This window comes from Morus notabilis, unplaced genomic scaffold (genome assembly GCF_000414095.1).
Source record: "Morus notabilis unplaced genomic scaffold, ASM41409v2 Scaffold43, whole genome shotgun sequence".
Taxonomy (NCBI): Eukaryota; Viridiplantae; Streptophyta; class Magnoliopsida; order Rosales; family Moraceae; genus Morus; species Morus notabilis.
Genome location: NW_010360031.1, coordinates 172308 through 195761, shown reverse-complemented (window position 1 = coordinate 195761; position 23454 = coordinate 172308). Strand labels below are relative to the sequence as shown.

The 23454-nt window shown below is 42.2% G+C and overlaps 1 protein-coding gene across 2 annotated transcripts; it reads right to left on the bottom strand.

Annotated features, from left to right (window-relative positions):
- Positions 1-3887: 3887 nt before the first annotated feature.
- LOC21393830 (histone-lysine N-methyltransferase SETD1A) lies at positions 3888-23076 on the bottom strand. 2 transcript variants are annotated; one of them, XM_024164029.1, is made up of 3 exons: positions 21166-23076; positions 20969-21011; positions 3892-3925 (listed from the first exon to the last, which is right to left on the bottom strand). In XM_024164029.1, the coding sequence occupies exon 1, from the start codon at positions 21747-21749 to the stop codon at positions 21168-21170; it is 582 nt and encodes a 193-aa protein (XP_024019797.1). In that variant the 5' UTR covers positions 21750-23076; the 3' UTR covers positions 3892-3925; positions 20969-21011; positions 21166-21167. The 2 variants fall into 2 exon arrangements, with proteins under 2 accessions (XP_010093973.1, XP_024019797.1); XM_010095671.2 differs by lacking the exon at positions 20969-21011 and having other exon boundaries at positions 3888-3925; positions 21166-23073.
- Positions 23077-23454: the final 378 nt, after the last annotated feature.

The following is a 23454-nucleotide window of genomic DNA, read 5'->3' as shown; positions in this document are numbered from 1 at the left end:
CCAAGTGCTACTCTACAGTTTAACCTTTTCACTAAGGGATCATGTTTGTGTTAATTCATTTATTAATCATATCAAAAAATATCAACTTAAATACAACCTATTTATTAAACGTGTCAAAAATATCAACCTAAACACAATTCATTTATTAATCATGTCAACCCGTATAACTCTTTTAAATTAATATATTAAATAAATAACTAATATAACAATGACTTATTTAACACGGTCAAGACAGGTTTAACATGTGTATTGGTCAATTTATCTTTTCTTTTAAGAAAAATAAATGAATTTTACCTACAAATATTAAAATTCACATTATTTGTATTTAATATGTCATATAAACTTTCATGTTATATCACATATCATTAGATTTCAGATGACACATATAGTTAATCGTGTCAATTCGTCACTTCGTGTTAGAAGATCAACCCTAACACAACTCATTTATTAATCGTATTAATCGTGTCAACCCGATTATGACCCCAACCCATTTATAGTAAACATAAACCCGCTAACTTCGTGCAGATTTTGAGTCGTATAGTCGTGTCGCTATCCGGATTGCCAACCCTACTTTTCACGGTGTATTTCAATTTTGTTTTTCTCACTTTGCTTTTATTAAAACAATTTTTTTAATCAAAAACTGCATTCAAGACGTAATTTGTCGCCACAAAGTGGGTAATCATTATCATCGTACGGTGGGTTGTCATTGTCCTCCTGTTGGGTTGAGGTCATCAACGACAAACAATAGGCCCGTTTACTTCGCTGATTCGAGTTAATATGTGATTTTATGTGAGAGATTTTTATTATAGTAAAAAAGTTAGATATGACTGTTTCTGAGAGCTTTTTACTATAGCGAAACTCGAATCGGTGAAATAAATGGAACCAATGTCTCAGACAGTTTTTGAGATTATTTAGGCTGCTTCGAAGATTAGGTGGTAATGAGTTGATATCATTTAATATTGAGCATTTTTAAATGGCTGTTTACAATTTAAATTTCATTAAAATTATTTTTTAGAATAACTATTTTTACAAATATTTGATTAAAATTAAAATTTGTTCAATATATAATTTCTCGTAAGAAATATCATAATTTAAATGCAATGAGATTTTATAATTGATTTTTTTTATTATAGTCAAAGAATATGTAATAATCATATTAATATTTTTTAATAATTTTTTTTTTTTACATTTTAAGGATTCACAAATCCCCCAATTAATAGTGTGCCCCCTAATAGCATACCACGTCAGTAAATTCGTGAGACATATAAACAAAAATAGATGGAGAGAACACTTTAAACAGGTTTTTTTTATATATCAGGTAGTGTTTTTGAACGATTTTAAAAAAATTAAAGACACTTTTAAAAAGAGTACACCCTTTAAAAGACATTTATAAAAATAATCCTAAATAAATTTTCTCAAATGTCTATCTAAACATTATTTCTTAATAAATATTTTTCTTCAAATATAACCCTAATAAATATGTTTATTTAATTGCCTCGCTGGTATAATTTCTTCTTCTTAAAAGTCTCCCAATCAACACAGTAATTGACAATGAAAAGAAAGAGGAGTCAACGGATTAAAACAATACAATGACATGATAATGATGGCCCTCCCTGGCTATGGGCGTAGTCTAATGGCATGGGAGAAGCTCATCTTGGCTGCTCAATTCAATCACTACGGGTGCGTTTAGAATTGATTTCAAAATGATTTTATTTTTTATATGAAAATGGAAATAAAAACGTTTTCATTTTTATTTTAGAATTATTTCTGAAAATGCGTTTGGTAGTTTTATTCAGAGATTGATTTCAGTTTTTTAAAAAAAAAAACTAAAACTGCGTTTGGTGATTAAAATTTTGAAAACCGAAAATGCATTTAATAGTATTTTAAATAATATATTAAATACTTTTTATTGCTCATTGCTCACTAGTATCCAACAAACAAAAAATCATTTTGCTTTGGACGGTGGCTGAAAACATTTTGCAGAGAAAACATTTTACAGAGCCAGATTTCCCATATCTCTGAAGGATCAAATGAGGGGCAATCTCTCCTCTTCTCTCTCTATCTCGACAAAATCTCTTTATTCCCTCTATATCTCTCCATTCACCCCCTTTCCCTCTCCCGTCAGCACAACCTCCTCTTTCTCCTCGACCTAAATCCGGCGAGCCAACTCCGCTGTCACCAGATCCGGCAAGCCAACTCCGCAACGCCTAAATCCGACGAGCCAAGCTTCGCCACTCCCAGATCCCGACGAGCCCAGCTCTGCCACGTCTAGATCCTGAAGAGCCCAGGCCCTAATCATGTCGCAATTGCGCCAAATCCAATCGGAATTTCGGATTTAGTCGCATCAAGAGAGAGTTTTCTTGAAGATTTACCATTTTCATTTGTTTGGTTTTGTTGATCTTGATCTGTTGATTAATTTCCCGTTTGATCTTGATATGTTTGGTTTTGATGATCTGGTTACCTAAATTAATGTTAGAGAAAGGAGAGGCGGGTGGTGGGAAATCCGTTTTTAAAAAACGAAAACGAGAAAATGAAAACATCTTTTTTACGTTTTCAGAATTTCACAAAACGACAAAAACGGTTTTGTTTTTGTTTTTCAGAAAAACTTTCACCAAACGCGTTTTCAATTTTTTACTTCGAAAAACGTGAAAAATGAGATTGAAAATGATAACAAACAGGCCCTATATTACTCCAATATCGGGATCAACTCTATTTTACCCTCGAAACTCTTCTTAATACTAATCTAAAGACATATTTAACATGTCGTATTGTATTTTATCGTATTTTATCCTCTTTATACAATATATTATTTAGTTTTGTTCCATATAAACTCGTAAATGTGTCTCAATGCCTTCGCATAATGTACAATTCAAGAGTGCATTTATTAAACTATAAAAGAATCTAATAGAATAGGTAATGGGATCGACTAAAATAAAATAAAATAATAAGAATGAATGTCATTGATTTTCCGTTCATAGGAAACAATCCAATTTTCGCAAAACTTGACAATGGTAATATTGTCAATTAATTACAAAAATTTACTTTTATACTCATCGACTAACATGTGAACATAATGAATCTGTAGAAGCAAAATTTGACAATCATTCCTCTTGACAAGAATCAATACTAACTGATTAACAAACAACTAATTAGATGTGAAATGGAATCATTTTTCACATTTCCTTTTCCTTTAATTGTGAAGTAAACGCGTCTTAAATGTATTGTTCACGGCACAGGATCATAGATTGTTAACATATTGACGCCATAAATTATTTCATTTTACGATATTACATGTATAAACTGCCATATATGATTTTTTATGCATGCATACGTATAAACTATTGTTTCTGATCAAAAAGCACATCATCAAGTGGTTAAGGTATAACATATGTGGAACATCAAAAAGAGAAATTCAAGCGAGTTCAGGTAAACATAAATTAAAATCTTCTCACAAAGAGGTTGTCTAAGGTACAATGAAGTCAAAAGAATATTTAAAATGGAAGCATCGGTCAGCAATCATGATGCTTCCCCCAGAAAGTATGAAAAAGCATACGTCACAATAGTAAAATGCATCCCCATAGTTCACAAATATCCGGGTCTCTTCTTTGTTTAATGGTAAATAGAGCTAACAACTACCAATCCAGAAGAAGGGGTTTGGGTGTCAAGAGCCTTTCCTGTCTGATACTACATTTCAATTTCTGGATTTTATATAAATGCTGTCGTTTGGAGCCAAAAGGTGCAAACCTGTTTGGATTCAACTTTGTATTACCTGAAACTTCGAAGATTCTTCAGATTTTGGTGCACGTTCCAGAGGAACAAAAACAGCAGCTGGTCACTGTAGAGATTCCATCTGGGGAATCAAGAGAGTTCAATCTTTGTCCTCGGGACTTCGTCGTCGGGAAAGAGTTCGACCGCGTAAAAGAACCTGAAACAGAGGCAACGTTGAGAGCTTAGTTATAAGTATAACTAGTGTAGTACTGATCTGCTGAAACCAAATTCTAAAGGCACCCAACGTTCTTTTTATTCAAGTCATCTTTAACTAAAAATCTGAAAATGTGTACTATGACCAAACAATCAAAAACACAACTTCTCCAAACAAATACATAAAATTAATAGTCCCTAAAAAAATCAATATCTAGCTCAAGGTAATATGGGTTGCTCATTCTGAGAGGAACTAATTCATGCCAACTCGACAGTTCGTCATTTCCTAGCAAAAATGACACCAATATGTTTCATCAAAAAATGCAGTTATATTTTCATGCGGTGAAGTCACAAATTCTCTCTTGGCTCTTTGAAAAAAACAACACCACAAAAAGTTAGTAATTGCGTTGAAGTTTCTCTCCATGTTTAGCAATAACATTCTTGACCGATCACAAGCTTTTGAATCGTGAAACTACCTAAACAGGTCATGGTTATACCAACAAAGTATTGACTTGGCCTTTTTTTTTTTTAATATAGAAAGCTATTTTCTATTGCATTTCCAAAGCTCCCACCAGCGCCAGCGTACTTTTCAAGTGCAAATAACGTTGATAAAGAATAAGATATGAATAGTCCAGAATTCACAATGTGAGTTCATCTACTAAGATTATTCAAATTTATTTTATTATTTGGTCATGTTTATCTTAGGATTAATTTTAAAAATTCCCCCTGAACTATGCCCCTTGTAACACTTTGCTCCCTGAATTTTAAAAGGTAACATTCGTTCCTCCCAAACTTTGTTCCATTAACAAGTTTTATCCTTATGTTACAATGAGTGACGGAATTGCCACGTGTCACTTATTTAGTGAGAATTGAAAGTGCAATTATGCTTACACCCTCCTAATCAGATAATTCTCCATTTTTATTGAAAAAATTCACCGTCTTCATTCTCATTTTGTGTTAGGATCCTAGCTCAGAAAATCAGCCAAACACCAATACCACACTCACACACACCAGAAACAGCAAGAAAATGAGAATATTTGGAGGGAATTTTATTAATCTAATCAGCCAAGAACACCAAATTACACTTAAATGTAAATGATAGAACGAAGAATTTGAGTACTATAGGAACTCCTAATTTAGTGGTATTCGAGAGACCACCCGTCTCCCTAATCTCAGTTTCTCAAAACTCTCCAAATCACAACATACCTCTAGTAAGCTATTAAGCCCTTTATTTATACTAATTCCTACTAACTATACCAGCCCACTAACCAAACAAGTTCCTAAGTCATTAACGGATCCTAACATTACCCCCGCCCTAAAGAAACACCTTGTTCTCAAGGTGTTAAGTAATCACAGCCGTGTGTCTCCACTTCCTTCCGATTCCTATCACACTAATTCCATTCACCCCCCTTATGCCACCCCGCTCTTTGTAGATCCGACCCCAATCGGATCAAAATAAGAAGACCCAGTCCAAATGTCACTGGAATTGTCCTTAATCGCGTTGGAAGTGTGCAGCCCAACCTTAACGGCATCGGAACCAACCCAAATCACGCCGGATTTGAGAAACCCAGCCCTTGGCTCGCCAAAATATGCCCTAATCACACCATAATCACGAAGCCCACCCCCAATTGCACGGAAATCAGCCCTAATTGCGCGGAAATCAGCCCCAATCACGCTAGAATTCCAAGACCCAATTCTAATTGCTCCAAAATCATCCCTCATGACACTTGGATTCTAAGTCCCAGCCCTCCCATCAAGAGACCAGCCCCCAAATCGCCAGAATTGATCTTAATCGCGTCGGAATTGTAAATCCCAGCCTTCATGGCGTCAGAACTAGCCCTAAGTACACTGGAATCAACCCCTTTCACGCCGTAATCGTGAGGCCCTATCCAAACAGCAGCCAACTCGACACACCCAGCCTCCGTCGTGCCGGGATCTATCTCCGTAGCACCGGAATCAGCCCCTTTCACGCGGAATCGCGAGGCCCGGTCCAAATCGGTCCGAAATCAGCCCCAACCGTGACCGAAACAGGGATGGGTTCCCTGTTCCGAGGGTACCCATGCCGTCCTAGCCCTGGAGCAAGCCTCTCCTCCTCTAACTCCGGCTCCCATTCTGTTAGACCTCCGGTACGAAAGGTTTACGTGAGGAGGGCCAAGAGAGGAATTGAGATGGGCCCAGGCCCAATTAAGATGGATCGGGGAGGGAGCGTGGCAAGCACGAAGGGCCCATCTGGGGAGATGCGCGAAATTGGTTAAGAGGACCGGTGAATATATGGGGAGCATCGAGGAAGGGTGTGGGGAAGTCGAATTTGGTGCTGGAATTGTCCACTGGGAGGTTGGGGATTCCTCAAAAATCCCTTCTTATCTTTCTTTTCCTGTATTCCTTGTATTTCTCTTCATTTCCATTATCTTCAGAGCTCCGCTGAAGCTCTTGATGTTATTACAGTAATTGGAATTCAATAAAGATGGCAATTGCTAATTTCCAGTCACTCTAGTTAGTTCATTCTTTTGCATTGAGGACTAGAATCCTAACATTTGGTATCAGAGCCAGCGATCCATGGCTCACGGTGCGCCGGCGACGAACACCACGGAGCGCATCTCTGGGTTGGAAGGTGATCTTGAGGCGATCAGAGATACAGTACGTTTGATGAGAGCGATGGTGGATCACATACCTCAGCTACATGAGGACGTGGAGGCCTTGGGAATCCAGATCGGGGACGTACAGGGTTCCCTTCTCCGACTGGAAACTATGTTGGGTCGCCATCTCGAGGCCCAGCCGCCGATTCCCCAGCGGCGGGAACAAGTGTGTGACCGGGAACGGCGGATGCAGAACGAGTCGCAAGAACGGGGCCGCGGCCGAACGGATCATCGGGGAAGATGACTTGAGGTGCCGATATTCCAGGGGGACGACCCATATGGTTGGGTGTTCCGCGCAGAACGCTACTTCACCATTAACGGAGTCGAGGAGGGGGAGAAGGTAATGGTTGCTTCGATTTGCATGGAGGGAAGGGCCCTCGGCTGGTTCCAGTGGCTGGACTCCCAATAGTCGTTTGCCGGTTGGTGCGACTTGAAGACAGCTATCCTCCACCGCTTCAGCCGCACGAAGGACGGCGACCCGACAGAAAGGCTGATGGCGCTGCGGCAGGCAGCTCGGTGGCCGAATACCGCGATCGCTTTGAGCCTTTGGCAACGTCGATGAGAGGTATTCCTGAACCGATTTTCTGTGGAGCTTTTCTTAATGGGTTACGGGAAGATGTGAGGGCTGAAGTAAAATTGCACCGGCCCATTAACCTCCAAGAGGTAATGGACTTGGCCCAACAAATTGAAGATAGGAATGAGGCCATAGAAAGACTTAGGAAAGGGAAAATGGGCCGGGGGTGGAGATATGAGGAATTTGGGAAGGGTATGGGCTTGTGTGAGAAGCCCAACCCCGTTCTATGATCTACTGGGAACTCCCTTCAGTCCAACCTAGGAAAGGAGTCGGCTCCCACCCACCGACCCCGAGTGTGGCATTCGCAACAGACAGGGACTTTAGAAGGGGGTGGGGCTAGTTTCAAGAGGCTTACCGATGATGAGGTCCAGCGCCGACGGACCAAGGGGCTGTGTTATAGGTGCGACGAGAAGTTTAGTCCAGGGCACCGATGTAAGAATCGGCAGTTGCAGGTGCTACTGGTGTCAGAAGAGGAAGGGGAGGAGGATGAAGATTCGGCCAAGGCGGTGGAGCCACCCACAGAAGAGGTCGAAGGGATGGCGGGCATCTCGCTCAATTCACTGATAGGAGTTTCGTCTGCCAACACCCTGAAGCTGAAAGGGACCATCGGAAGCCGCGAGGTGATGGTTTTGGTGGACAGTGGGGCTTCCCACAATTTCCTGTCTCTACGGGTTGTGAGGGAGCTGCAAATTCCCCTAGCGACTACAAGCACCTATGGAATTCAGGTAGGTAACGGCACCTGTTTTAAATGACAGGGAGTGTGTAAGGGGGGTAGAGCTCAGAATCCAAGGGTACTCAGTTTTGGGGGATTTCGTTCCTTTTGAACTGGGGTGTGCTGAGGTGGTTCTGGGGGTGGCATGGCTACAAACGCTGGGGGAGGTCAGGGCTGACTGGCAAAAGTTTACCCTGAAATTCAAGTCCGAGGCGGGGTGGATTTGTTTAACGGGGGACCCGACGCTGAAGTTGGAGCCTGTGAGTTTAAGGACTTTAACCCGGACATTCCACGGGGATATAGCAGGAGCGTTGTTAGAAATATATGCTATTGAAGGGGGGGTGGTTGACGAGTCCCGAGCCAAGGAACCAGAGGCTCTTCAAGGGGTCTTGGCTCAATTCGCTACTGTGTTTGAGACACCGAGTGGTTTACCGCCAAACCGGGCACGGGATCACCAGATCGTTCTCAAACCAGGGGCGGAACAGCCCAACATTCGGCCGTACAGGTACCCCCAAGTGCAGAAGAGTGAGATAGAAAAGCTCGTGGCTGAAATGTTGGCTTCTGGGGTTATTAGGCCGAGCAGTAGCCCCTTCTCCAGCCCCGTTCTGTTAGTCAAGAAAAAGGACGGAAGCTGGCGTTTCTGCGTGGACTACCGAGCCCTTAACCAGCTCACGGTCCCGGACAAATTTCCCATTCCTGTCATCGACGAACTTTTGGACGAATTACATGGGGCGGCAGTGTTTTCGAAATTGGACCTAAGGGCATATATCATCAAATCCGAGTCAGGGAATTTGATGTGGAAAAGACTGCATTCCGTACACATGAGGGGCACTACGGATTCTTGATCATGTTGTTCGGCTTGACAAACGCCCCAGCCACGTTTCAGGCGCTCATGAATAAGGTTTTCCAGCCTTACCTGCGCCGTTTTGTATTGGTATTCTTTGATGACATCTTAGTTTACAGCCGCACTTGGGAGGAGCACCAGGAGCATCTCGCTGCAGTCCTGCAAGTCTTAAGGGATGAGCAGTTATTCGCAAATAGGAAGAAGTGTGCATTCGGGCAACAACAGCTGGAGTACCTGGGACATGTAATCTCGGCCGCTGGAGTGGCGGCTGATCCGGCTAAGATCGAGGCTGTTGTGGCTTGGCCCACACCCAAGAGCGTCCGTGGGGTTAGGGGATATTTGGGGCTAGCCGGTTATTACCGGCAATTCGTTCGCAATTTCAGACAATTGGCGAGACCTATGACCGAACTACTCAGACAAGGAGAGTACAAATGGACTCAAGAGGCAGGGGCTGCATTTGACGCCCTTAAGCATGCCATGACCACCCTGCCGGTCCTGGCAATGCCAGATTTCTCAAAGCTTTTCGTGGTGGAAACAGATGCCTCCGGCTCAGGTTTGGGCGCCGTTCTAATGCAAGAAGGGAGGCCCATTGCCTTTGTCAGCAAAGAGCTATCGGGGACTACACGACTCCGGTCGGTTTATGAGCATGAGCTCATGGCAGTCGTATTAGCGGTGCAAAAGTGGCACCACTACTTGCTTGGGCGCCACTTTGTGGTGCACACCGATCAACAGAGCCTAAGGTTCCTTATGGATCAACGGCTTTTGCCTCCCGAACACCTCCGCTGGGCAATTAAGCTTTTTGGGTATGACTTCGAGTTGCAGTATAAGCAGGGCGCTTCGAACCGGGTCGCTGATGCGTTGTCTCAGCGTGGGGAAGGCGCAGCGATGGAGCTGATTGCTCTGTCCATACCGCAGCTAGTAAACTGGACTGAGATTCGGCAGGAGCAGCGGCAAGACGAGTAATGCGTGGCATTAATTGGTAAGTTAGACAGGGGTGAGAAAGTAACATCCGGATTCTCATTACATCAGGACCTCTTGTGCTACCAGGGCAGGGTCGTTTTACCACGTAAGTCACCTTGGATACGCAGGTTGTTGCATGAATTCCACGATTCCGCCTTGGGAGGACACTCTGGTTTTTTGAGGACATATAAGAGGGTGGCAGACAATCTGTTTTGGCGGGGAATGAAGGGCGACATCCGAGAGTATGTTGCTAACTACTCCGTTTGCCAACGTTCCAAATCTGAGGCACTGGTTCCTACGGGGTTGCTGCAACCATTACCTATTCCGGCGAGGGTGTGGGAGGATATTTCCATGGATTTTATATGTGGCTTACCTCGATCGCAAGGTATGGACACAATCCTAGTGGTAGTCGATCGCCTGTCGAAATACGCTCATTTTTTGCCTTTATCTCACCCATTCATAACCAAGAGGGTGGCTGAGGTGTTTGTTCGGGATGTGGTAAGACTCCACGGCATCCCATGTTCCATCATCACGGATCGCGATCCGCTCTTCATGAGTCTTTTTTGGCGTTAACTGTTTCGGGCACAGGGTACCCACTTGAGTCGCAGTTCCGCTTACCACCCCGAGTCCGATGGACAAACTAAGGTTGTGAACAGGTGCTTGGAAGTATACCTCCGCTGTTTCGTTAGTGACAAACCACGCAGCTGGCTCCAGTTTCTGCCGTGGGCTGAATTTTGGTTCAATACTACCTATAATGCTTCAACGAAGCACTCCCCATTTCAGGTGGTCTACGGGCGGGATCCACCTACAGTCTTTAGATTCCAGGATTCTCCCTCAGCTGTAGAAGATGTCAACCTCCAGCTTCAACAACGGAATGCGCTCCTGGACGTCCTCAAGGGACACTTGGTGCTGGCTCAGCAGCGTATGAAAAGGTTTGCGGACGCTCACCGCCGAGAACTATCCTTCTCTCCAGGGGACCATGTTCTCCTCAAGTTGAGGCCCTACCGCCTCAAATCCTTGGCACGGCAGCCGAATGAGAAGCTGGCTCCACGTTTTTACGGACCTTTCGAGGTCCTAGAGAAGATAGGTGAGGTAGCATATCGCCTGCAGCTCCCAGCGGAGGCTCAAATTCACCCGGTTTTTCATGTTTCCCAGTTGAAACCATTTAGGGGCAGTGACCCCAGGTGTCAACCTCTCCCACCTTAGCTCTCGGATGAATTGGAACTGCAGGTCGAACCTTCCGAGGTTATCCGAGGCCGGTGGACCTCCTGGGGTGGGAAGTGGCAGAGATTTTGGTTAAATGGAAGGGACTGCCGGATTGGGAGGCTACGTGGGAGCACCTAGATGTGTTTCAGGCCCAATTTCCCCACCACAACCTTGGGGACAAGGTTGTCTTCGAAGGGGGGAGTGATGTTAGACCTCCGGTACGAAAGGTTTACGTGAGGAGGGCCAAGAGAGGAATTGAGATGGGCCCAGGCCCAAATGAGATGGATCGGGGAGGGAGCGTGGCAAGCACGAAGGGCCCATCTAGGGAGATGCGCGAAATTGGTTAGAGGACCGGTGGATATATGGGGAGCATCAAGGAAGGGAGTGGGGAAGTCGAATTTAGTGCTGGAATTGTCCACTGGGAGGTTGGGGATTCCTCGAAAATCCCTTCTATCTTTATTTTCCTATATTCCTTGTATTTCTCTTCATTTCCATTATCTTCAGAGCTCCGCTAAAGCTCTTGATGTTATTGCAGTAATTGGAATTCAATAAAGACGGCAATTGCCAATTTCCAGTCACTCTAGTTAGTTCATTCTTTTGCATTAAGGACTAGAATCCTAACACATTCCGATTCCCGTCACCGAACAAGCTCCACCGCCCTCTCCCGTCATCGAACAACCCCTCACGCTGCAGATCCGGACCACCCAGCCCCAGATCGCGACGGATCTCGCGCTCCTCCATGAGACCAACATCCCTCTCGCGGCCTCGATCTTCGTGAATCGGCGCTTCCCGGCGAAGATCCGCCCGATTTGGCACCTCCACTCCGCCTGGGTCGACGCGATCTGGGCTCTCCTCGCCCCGACTCGGCCTTCCCGGCCATCGGCCGCGCCGCCAGCAGTGCCTCCATCCTCCGCAGCACCGCCTGCACGTCTTCCATCTGAGTCCGAACCTTCCCCACCTAGTCCCGGAACCCCCCGATACTCCCTCCAGAAACCTTGAGATTACCTCTCAGAATAGCCCTAAGTTTCTCTCTTAACTCAAAAGGCTCTATGGATCGTAGATGCTTTGATACCCTTGTTAGGATCCTAACTCAGAAAATCAGCCAAATACCAATACCACACTCACACACACCAGAAACAGCAAGAAAATGAGAATAATTGGAGGGAATTTTATTAATCTAATCAGCCAAGAACACCAAATTACACTGAAATGTAAATGATAGAACAGAGAATTCGAGTACTCCGGGAACTCCTAATTTAGTGGTATTCGAGAGACCACCACTCTCCCTAATCTCAGTTTCTCAAAACTCTCCAAATGACAACATACCTCTAGTGAGCTACTAAGCCGTTTATTGATACTAGGTGCTACTAACTATACCAGCCCACTAACCAAACAAGTTCCCAAGTCATTAACGGATCCTAACATTTTGCTTCTTTTTTTTCCTCACCTCCTCGCCTATGATGATGGATGGGATGCTTTCAAGTTGGTGAACTCAAGATCATGGCTTCAAAGCAAAAAGGACTCAAAGGTTCATATAAATTTGGCCAGTGACAGCTCTGGTGGAAACATTGTGCACAATGTTGCTTTAAGAGCAGTGGAATCAGGAATTGAAGTATTAGGGAACATCCTGCTCAATCCAATGTTTAGTGGGCAAGAGAGGACTGAATCTGAGAGAAGGTTAGATGGGAAATATTTTGTTACCCTCCTCGACCGAGACTGGTACTAGAGAGCTTTTCTCCCCGAGGGCGAAGACAGGGACCATCCGGCGTGCAACCCATTTGGTCCAAGGGGTAAGAGCCTAGAAGGACTCAAGTTTCCCAAGAGCCTTGTTGTGGTGGCTGGTTTGGATCTTATTCAGGACTGGCAATTGTCTTATGTTAAAGGGCTTGAGAAAGCTAATCAAGAAGCTATATCTGGAGAAGGCAACAATTGGGTTCTACTTGTTGCCCAACACCGAACACTTCTATACCGTGATGGATGAGATAAGTAACTTTGTGAGTTCTGACTGTGAATAGAATTTGACTTTACCAATACCAACAGGCAGCCATATATAATAGAAGCTTGACATTCCGACCTGGGGTAATTAAGGATTGCTTGATAGTTTGTAAGGTTGTGTAGTAATACTCTACTTACTGTTCGCTGTTGTATTGATTTGCCGTGGTATATATTTAGATCCTTCAACGCTGGAGTCTGGTCCTTAGTTGTTGGATATATTATATACAAAAGGGTATTAGATATTGTGGAAAAACCCAAGTGATTGGAGAGGAATCCGGTTACTTTTCTTATTTAAACTAGTGTAAATTAGTTTCCTGATTTCTAGAATTATATTAGGTATGTTTCTAGGATAATTAGAAATATGTTTCCTCTTTTAGTTTAGGAGAGAATCACCGGGATCTCACCTTGGGTGATTAGGGTTCTCAATTCTTCTCTATTTAAAGAGAAAGAATGATCGTAAAACTGTGTAATATGAAATAAAGAAATTTCATCTTTTCTCCCAAATACCTTTATGGCATCAAAGAAGGAATAATACTTTATGTGAAAACTGCCATGACAGGGGCTTCTCGTGAAGCCACCTCCGACAACCAGCGAGCACATCTCGCCAACAACTCAGAACTCCCAAGGAGGATCACAACAAATCATCAATGTCAGTGATAGTCACTCACTGCAGATCACGCACCACAAGTTAAACGGAGCCAATTATGTTGAATGGTCCCAATCGGTCATCCTTGTTATTGATGGAAAGGGACGGCTGGATTACTTAACCGGAGAAGCAAAACCGCCTAAAACAGGGACACCGGCATACAATAAGTGGAAATCAGAGGACTCAATGGTGAAGACGTGGCTGTTAAACTCAATGGAACCTACCATTAGCCGAGTATACCTTTACTACAAGACAGCGAATGTGATTTGGGAGATGGTAGAGGAGATGTATTTAGATCTTGGGAATTCAGCCCAAATCTTTGACATAAAGTCAGCCTTAAGAGAAAAAATGCAAGGTAATCTTAGTGTCACCGAATACTATAATGAATTACAAGTATTGTGGTAGGAATTGGATTTGTATCAGGACTACAATTAGAGTTGCTCCACCGATAGTGCAAAATTCAAGAAGATGCTTGACAAAGAACGAGTTTTTGACTTCCTACTCGAACTCAACAAGGAACTAGATGAAGTTCGTGGACGTGTGCTCGGTTTCAAACCATTCCCCAAAATTAAGGAGGCATTTGCAGAAGTGAGACGTGAAGAAGCACGACAAAGAGTGATGCTTGGCCGAAAGGAGAAAAACGTGCAACATGTTATTGAATCGCCCACCAAGAATCAACATTGGTTGTTAGAAAAAAGTCCTAGTTCCAGTGGAGATGGCCAAAATCATAGGAGGAATGATAGACCATGGTGTGACCACTGCAAACGTAATGGGCACACAAAGGACACATGTTGGGAGATTCATGGGAAGCCGCCAGACTGGAAACCAGCAAGAGAATGCTAGTGCCAGCGACAACTTGGTGAAAACAGAGGCTTTGCAGCCTCATCTGGAGGAAGCGAAAAGGCTGCAGAAAACAGCACTAGCTCAGCATTCAGTAAGGAGCAGTTAGAGCAGCTTCAAGTGCTCTTGTCACAGCGAGCATTGGCAACAACATCCTCCACAGGGCCAACAGCAACAGTAGCGCAAAAGGGTAATTTTCTCTCCGCTCTAACAACCAAAACTACGTGCAAAGATGTTTAGATTGTTGATTCAGGAGCTTCAGATCACATGACCAATTGTACGAGTCTTTTCTCAGAGTTCAATACTAGTAACGATGGTCTAAAGATTAAAATTGCTGATGGCTCATTAGCATCCGTAACAAGAAAAGGAACAGTGAGGATTTCGGATTATATAACATTGCACTCTGTTATATATTCTAACTATTGCTTGTAATCTTTTGTCCATTGCGAAGTTAACAAGAGATATGAATTGTTTGCTAAGCTCTCTCATTCTTTGTGTGAGTTTCAGGATTTAATTTCGGGGAAGACGATTGGCAGTGCTAAGGAATGTGATGGGATATACCTATTCGAAGGTTCTCCACTTTCCAAGAATAAACAAGTTCAAGCTTTAAGTTGTAATTCTGCTTCTGTTTCCAATGAAATTATATTATGGCATAATAGACTTGGTCATCCTAGTTTCCTACATCTAAAAAAGTTGTTTCCTTCATTGTTTGTCAATAAAGATGTTCACTTGTTTGTATGTGAAATATGTCAGTTTGCAAAACATACCCGAGTTTCCTATCCTTTACAAATTTATTAAATCTCTAAACCTTTTTCACTCATTCACAGTGATGTTTGGGAGCCTTTAAGAATAAGTAATATATCTGGTGCACGCTGATTTATAACCTTTATTGATGATCACACTCAAGTTTGTTGGGTATTCCTTTTGAAAGAAAAGTCAAATGCCGCACTGATTTCCCAACAATTTCATAAAATGGTGCAAACCCAATTTCAAACAAAAATCTAAATTCTTCGTATAGATAATGGACGAGAATACTTTAATAACACTTTGAGTCCTTATCTAGTAGAAAATGGAATAATTCATCAAAGCTCTTGTGTTGACACCCATCAACAAAATGGTGTTGCAGAACGCAAGAACAGACACTTACTTAAAATGGCTCGTGCACTCATGTTCACTAATAATGTTCCCAAATCTTTCTGGGGTGATGTAGTTCTTACATCTTCCTATCTAATTATAGGAGAATACCGGGGACAGAAAGAGAGAATAGCTCTCTGTATTTTTTCTTATTCATTCCAGAAAATAGAACACATTTAAATAGAAATAGAGAATACACGATAAAACCCTAGGATCCCACATAATCAGGGATTTTATTCTAATCTTTGATTCTTTCCTAATTTATTCAAAAATCAAATCCTAACTTCACAATCCTGATTTGCCGACACTAATCAATCATCTTCCATCTCGTGTCCTTCAGTATCAAACACCTTTAAACATTCTTCGTCAGTCTTATCCTCAATCTCACCTATTTCATAATCTTCCTCTCAAAACTTTCAGGTGTACTATTTTTGTTCATTCAATGTCCCCTCTGCTGAGCAAACATGATCCTAGAGCTGTCAAATGTTATTTTCTTGGGCTACTCTCCAAATATTAAAAGGGTTTAAGTGTTACTGTCCAAGTACATGGAAAGTATACACATCCATGGATGTTTCTTTTTTCGAAGATCAAGCTTACTACCCCCAAATCTACCCCTTTAGGGGAAGAGTGACAGTGGAAGGCAGCTTTGGGATTTTTCCATTGAGTCAGAATTGGAGTCAGAGTCTCTTACCCCACCAGTAAAAAATCCTGTGTTACCTATTGTGCTATCTAATGATTTGGAAACAGGTGGAGAATCACACGTGCAAAGCACACAAAATGAACCACAAAAGGAATCACAAAACGAACTTCGTGTTTATTCTAGGCAGGGTGGACAATCTCAAAGACAACTGAAGCCTATCACTACTCCAGAGCACTGTCAAGAGCCTGATCACACACAAATGATTGAGACAAGTTTTGTCCCTGAGGAATCTGGAGTGGAGGAAAGTCAGTCAGTTGAGCTAGAACAATCTCTCAGTGATCTTGATGTCCCTATTGCTCTTCGGAAAGGTACCCAGACCTGCACTAGCACCCTCTCTACAACTTCATGTCATTCGCTCATCTATCTTCTACTTTCCGAGCTGCAACCGAGAAGATTTCTAAAGAAGAGACCCCTAGAAGTATTCATGAGGCGCTGACAAAACCACTGTGGAGGAAGGCTGTTTTAGAAGAAATAGAGACCTTAAAAAGGAATGGCACGTGGACAGTTGTTGAGCTGCCTAAAGGGAAATGTCCAGTTGACTGCAAATGGGTGTTTACTATCAAACATAAGGCAAATGGTTCGGTAGAAAGGTATAAGGCAAGATTGGTAGCGAAAGGTTTCACACAAACCTTTGGAGTTGATTATAACGAGACTTTTGCACCGGTTGCCAAACTCAACACAATCAGAATCCTACTCTCATTGGCTGCTAATCTCGACTAGCCTCTGCATCAGTTGGATGTCAAAAACGCATTTCTGAATAGAACTCTTGAAGAAGAAGTGTATATGGATTTACCTCCAGGTTTTGAGGGAGAGTTTGGTTGTAATAAGGTGTGCAAATTGGAGAAGTCTCTCTACGGACTGAAACAGTCCCCTAGAGCATGGTTTGATCGATTTCCTAAGGCAGTTAGGAGTTTTGGCTTCACACAGGGACAAGCTGATCATACCTTGTTTTATAAACACTCTGGTGGTAAGGTTTCAATTTTGATAGTTTATGTGGATGATATCATTCTAACATGAGACAATCTTGTGGAGTTATCTGAGTTAAAAAAATGTGATGGCTAAAGAATTTGAAGTCAATGATTTGGGACAATTGAGATACTTTCTGGGAATGGAAGTGGCTCGCACGCTAATAGGTATTTCTTTTTCAAAGAAAATACACTACTGATCTCTTAAAGGAAATAGGTAAGCTAGGGGCAAGACCATCCGAGACACCAGTGGAAGTGAATGGATTTGGAAAGAAAAAGAAGTTAGGAGATCTTGTAGACAAGGGGGGATATCAAAAGCTGGTTGGAAGACTAATCTATTTATCTCACACCAGGCCTGACATAGCATTTGCAGTTAGTGTTGCGAGTCAGTATATGCACTTTCCTCATGAAGAACATCTCAATGCAGTCTACCGGATTCTAAGATATCTTAAAATGACACCAGGCAAAGGCATGTTCTTTGGGAAGACTAATAAGAGGCACATTGAAGCTTTTACTGATGCTGACTGGGCAGGTTCAATTGAAGATAGAAGATCAACATCTGGCTATTGTACTATGGTTTGGGGAAACCTTGTTACTTGGAGAAGCAAGAAACAGAATGTTGTGGCTCGCAGCAGCGCAGAGGCTGAGTTCAAAGCTCTAGCACATGGAATCTGTGAGGCTATTTGGATTAGAAGAGTGTTGGAAGAATTGAGATTTGAGAATAGATCAACTTTAAAGATCTATTGCGACAATCAAGTAGCTTTGTGTATAGCTCAAAATCCAATTCACCATGATCACACCAAACATGTGGAGATTGATAGACATTTCATCAAAGAGAAGATTGATGAGAGAATAGTGGAGCTTTCTTATGTTCCTTCGTCCCAATAAGTAGCTGATGGTTTGACCAAGGGATTATCAAGACAACTTTGAATTTCTAGTAGACAAGTTGGGAATGATTAATATATATTCTCCAGCTTGGGGGGCAGTGTGGAAAAAACCGAGTGATTGGAGAGGAATCCGGTTACTTTCCTTATTTGACTTAGTGTAAATTAGTTTCCTGATTTCTAGAATTATATTAGGTATGTTTCTAGGATAATTAGAAATATGTTTCCTTTTTTAGTTTAAGAGAGAATCACCGGGATCTCACCTTGGGTGATTAGGGTTCTCAATTCTTCTCTATTTAAAGAGAAAGAATGATTGTAAAACTGTGTAATATGAAATAAAGAAATTTCATTTTTTCTCCCAAATACTTTTAGATATGCATATAGCTGGATTGGGATGCCTTTCTGTTGGTGGAAAATCTAAAATTTCTGGATTTGGATTGAAGCTTAAGTTGCAGCAAGAGCTATTTGACTAAGTTTAGCAATTCCCACGGAGAAGATGGTGAATTTTTTCAATAAAAATGAGAAATTATCTTATTAAGAGGGTATAAGCGTAATTGCGCTTTCAATTCTCACTAAATAAGTGATACATGGCAATTCTGTCACTCATTGTAACAGAATGATAAAACTTGTTAACTGAACAAAATTCGGGGGGAACAGATGTTATTTTTTAAAATTCAAAGAGCAAAGTGTTACAAGGGTCATAGTTCGGAGGAAATTTTTGAAACAATCCCTTATCTTATTATTGCGTTTTTATGCATCTATAAGTACACACGTATTTTTCTTTTTTACTTTAGGTATTGATGATTGTTATTGAATATACAAATTTCCTCTCTATTGTTCTCGCTTCTTTCTAAATTCTTCTTCTTCTCTTAGTTCTTCTCTTTTCCTCTATCTCTTTCTCTCTTTCTCTTTAATCCATCTTTGGCCCTACATCAAATTTCTAAGAAAAGGAATAAGTATGCTCTGCTCTGTGAAAGACGCATAATTGTTCCCAAACATTGTCTCTTCTAACTTCTTAAGCGCATAAATATCATACTAAAACGTAGAAACAATAATCACAATTATTTCACTGAAAGCATATATGTCAAACATCTATTTCTCATAGGAGCATATTGTACTATTTGTTGCAACCAAAAATAAATAATTAATTAATTATTCGGATAACCAAAGAAACGTAAAAGACAGAGTATAACCATTCAACGATGCTTTTTCATTCAAATGAAGGCAGCTAAAAACACAACCGCGGACCATTTCAGCCACTGAAAATATCGATAGACATGTGTTAATGCCACCATACAATGCAGGCACACTCGTGACGAGTGTGTGCCAGCATAGGACCTAATCGACAGCTTAGATGATTCTCATTTCACAGATACCAAAGGTATCTTTCCCCTCCTTCCCAATCCCTCAATGGCTGGAATTCGGGACTGATTGACTCTACTTTTCTTGCTGTGGATTCTGAGGTTATACAAAGCATTCCAATGGGTGTTGGGAGGGATGACGATTGTCTATGTTGGCACTATGATAGGCGAGGTAAATATACTGTGAAGTCAGGATATTTTGTGGCTATGCAAGCGCTAATTTGGCTGACTGTTCGACGGGGTGTGCAGATCGTAACTGGCAGAAGTTACTATGGCACTTAAATATCCCCCATAAAGTTAAGCTCTTTGTTTGGAGAGCCTTTCATAATATTCTCCCTACGGGGCAGAATTTAATTCATTGAGGCATTGGCAGTGTTCGTGGATGTAGACGATGTCAAGAAGGATTAGAGACTGGTTTTCATGCTTTAGTCTGCTGCACAGTTGCATGGCGGATTTGGTCAGAAAGTGTTTTTTGGAGTAAAATTTCCCGGTTTAAGGGAGATCAGGATGATTTATTTCTTCTGTTCATGTCTGCTGCTCTTAAACGAGAGGATCTTGAACTGTTTTGTATGGTCCTTTGGCTGGTTTGTAAGGACCGAAATCTTTTGATTCATGAAGGGAAGAGTAGTGAAGCTCGCATAGTCCTAGAAGGGCTGCGTCATGGCTCATGGAGTTTCAAGCTTTTCAACGTGCAGCCTTGACAGATAAGGTAAGCCCTTCTATTACTTCTCGTCAGTGGAAACCTCCAATAGGGTCGCATCTTAAGTTAAATGTGGATGCATCAGTTTCTCCAAATTTTGCTCTCATAGGAGTCGGGGGTTTGATTAGAAACTCGGCTGGTGTAGTTTTGGGAGCTTTCTCAAAGAAGATTTCTGGTACATTTAGTGTTCTTGTTGCTGAGTGCTTAGCTTTACGAGAGGGCCTGCTATTTGCTCGGGATAGTGGTTTATGGGTTAAAGATGTTGAAACGGATTCCTCGGAAGCAGCTGAATGTATTGATAATTCAGGCATCTTGTCTGAGATCGGGACAGTGGTAGATGACATCAAATCTTTGATGGTTGAGGCCGGTGGTGGTCAATGTTGCTTCATCTCATGTAAGTGTAACAAGGCAGCACACACACCAGCACATTTTGCTCTTTCATTAGATTCTGAAAGGTTTTGGTTGGAGGAAACTCCGGATTGTATTGCGGATGGTGTTCATGCCGATTAAGCTAATGATTGAGTAATAAATGACATTTCACTTCAAAAAAAAAAAAAAAACTGAATTGCTCATCACTTTCTGTTCCATGGGACTCGATTTTTCTATCAGTTACTGAGTGGTTTCAGAAAAAACTCACAAAACTCGGTACTTTTTTTTTTCTTTTCATGCAAGCAAGCTTTGTTAAGTTGAGTTGGTAAAGTCTAAATAACAAATACATTAATCTCCAAACACCTCCATTCCAATAAGACACTAACTAAAAAATCCGCAAAAAATGCCTTTTTCTTCACCAGACTAAACTTCATGGACGCAAATAATTAGCCGCACAATGCTTCTCTATACTTTCAAATCAAACCAATAAAAAACCACAACTAAAAACTCACTGTAGCTACCTCTTTCTAGTTCATACTTCCCAACTTCTTCTTTTTGCGTGATCTATTACCAAAAAGGAAACATTTCTTAAGCAATTGATATTTCATAGCCACAAACAAATCCTTATTCCATAATCATTTATAGCATCACTGAAATGAAAAGCACAAATGGAAAACATCAGATTAACCCAAAAAAGAAAAGAGCAAACAGAACTTACCATCAGCTAGAATTCGGCCGATTCATCGTCGCCAGATCCGAATGATCACCGCCCTTCCTCATCCTCTCATGCCCACCACCCGACTTGGGCCGCCGCTCTTCCCCGTACCGTCCCGGCGACCCGAAATTTCTCTGGCCCGTCACCTCCGGCCCAGGCCTCTCCTCTCGGCCCACGAATCCCGGCCTGAGATGCGGAGGCACAAACTTGTCCGGCTTCGGCGGCGCCACCGGAACCGGAGCTTCCCTCTCCTGGCTTACAACCGGCGATCCGCCGCCGGTCCTCCCCAACGGCCGAAGCGAAATCAAGTCAGAACCGGGCTCGGCCCGGGCCGGATCTCGAACCGGAGCTTGGGGCTGAGGCTGGGGAATGGAAATGGGTTTTGGAGTGGGTCGGGTTAGGACGAGCATTCGGCCGCCATGGGTCTTGTTGGAGGAGGAGATCGCAGAGTACGAGAAAGAAGTCGATGAAGAAGAAGAAGAAGGGGTTTTGAGATTTGGGTTTGAATTGGAAGTGGAATTGGCGGGGAGGGTTTTCTCATAGATGTGGTTGAAGTTTATGGAGGTGTACTTGTTAGTTTTTGCCATCCACCACCGCCACTGCCACCAACCACTTTCTTCTTCTTTTTCTCTTTTAAACAGGAGAGAGAAACAGAGGGATTCGGGGATCTCAGTAATGAAAAAGAGGACGCCAAAAATAGAGGGGAAAGAAAGACGGACGGACGGTACGTCTGTGACTCTGTGGGCTACTTTTTGGTTTTCTATATTTTCAATTTTGTAATTTTATCTGCAACGTAAGATTGGAGAACCTTAAATATATATTAAAAAAAAGAAAAAGGAAAAATATATTTTGATATATTTGGGGTTTTTGGGACTCAGTTTTGTGACGTGGTGAAATTGAGTTGATGGGTTCCTGAAAGACGTATGATTTTGTACAACTTGTGGTCTGGAAGCATCCATTATTGGCGCAACACTTGTTCAATAATTACTAGAGACAAATTGAGATCTCAGTTTTAATTATGTCTGTCCGGTGCATAAGACTGTCTACTACAGTCCGGTATTGTCTCAAGTCCCATAGGCCGTGTTTTTCACGCTGGCTTAAATAGGATTATGAGGTTTGGAATAGGTTGGATATGATTGGATTGGATATGGCTAAATCCAACTTTGTGCTTGGTAACTTCCGGATTAGACAGAAACTGAAAACCGAAAGCCTCATTCTCCTTCACTGTTATGATTACGGAGCATACAAAGGGTGGCGATCGACCAGATCCCTGGTGGCGTGTGAGGTTAGCGGCGGAGATTGGAGAAGTACGGAGGTTGGGCGGCGAAGTATGGAGGTTGGGCGGCGAAGTATGGAGGATGGGTGGTCTTAGGCGATGAAGATCGAATGTGGAAGGATGGGGTCACAAGCAATGGAGATTCAGGGAATGCCGGAGGGTCACCGGCGGCAAAGATTTGGGGTGGGTCTTGCGATTGTGGCCTTGGGTGAGGGAGTTTGGGGTTGGGGGAGAGCGGCGTGCAATGGCGGCTACGAAGATCTCCACGAGTGGGGGTGGGACGGCGGTAGACATGGGCGGGCGACGGCAGTGGGCGTGCGACGATGGTGACTCCGGCTAGCGGCGGCAGCACGCTTAGGCAGGGGGTAGCAGATCTGTGGGGGAGAAAGGGTTAGGTTTTGAAAAATATTTCTAATCCTAGTTCTGGATAAATAATCCCACATTTATAGAGGGACAAATAATCCAACAAAATTGGTACTATTTTTTGGCCAACAGACAAGTCATCCGGTCAATAATTGTCACCAAACATGGGATTGGAACTATTTATCCTAATCATAATCCATATCCCATGTACCAAACGAGGCTATATGGTCTAGCAAATGTAACTTTTTAGTATAGGTATCATTGATTCATACATGTAACACTCAATTTACTTAAATGTAACATTGAAAATATTGTAGTTAGACACATACATATAGCATTAAGTGTTACATTTAAACAATAAAATATTACACATACGTAGGAATATTGTTATATGGGAATACGAAAAAAGTTACATTTGCTAAACTATATGAGTATTGGATTTGAGACTTTCGGCCCTTTTGAAAGATGGGTTCAAATTAGTGATTTGAATAACAATTTAAATTTTACGAAAGAAAATATTAAAACATAAGTTTTTTTCATTGAAATTTTTTTATAAGAAAAACCACTACTTACACTAAAATCATGTGAGTTTAAACTCATCCTCCAAACTAGACACAGAGCTACATGCACAAGGTGTAGGGACACGGCCCACT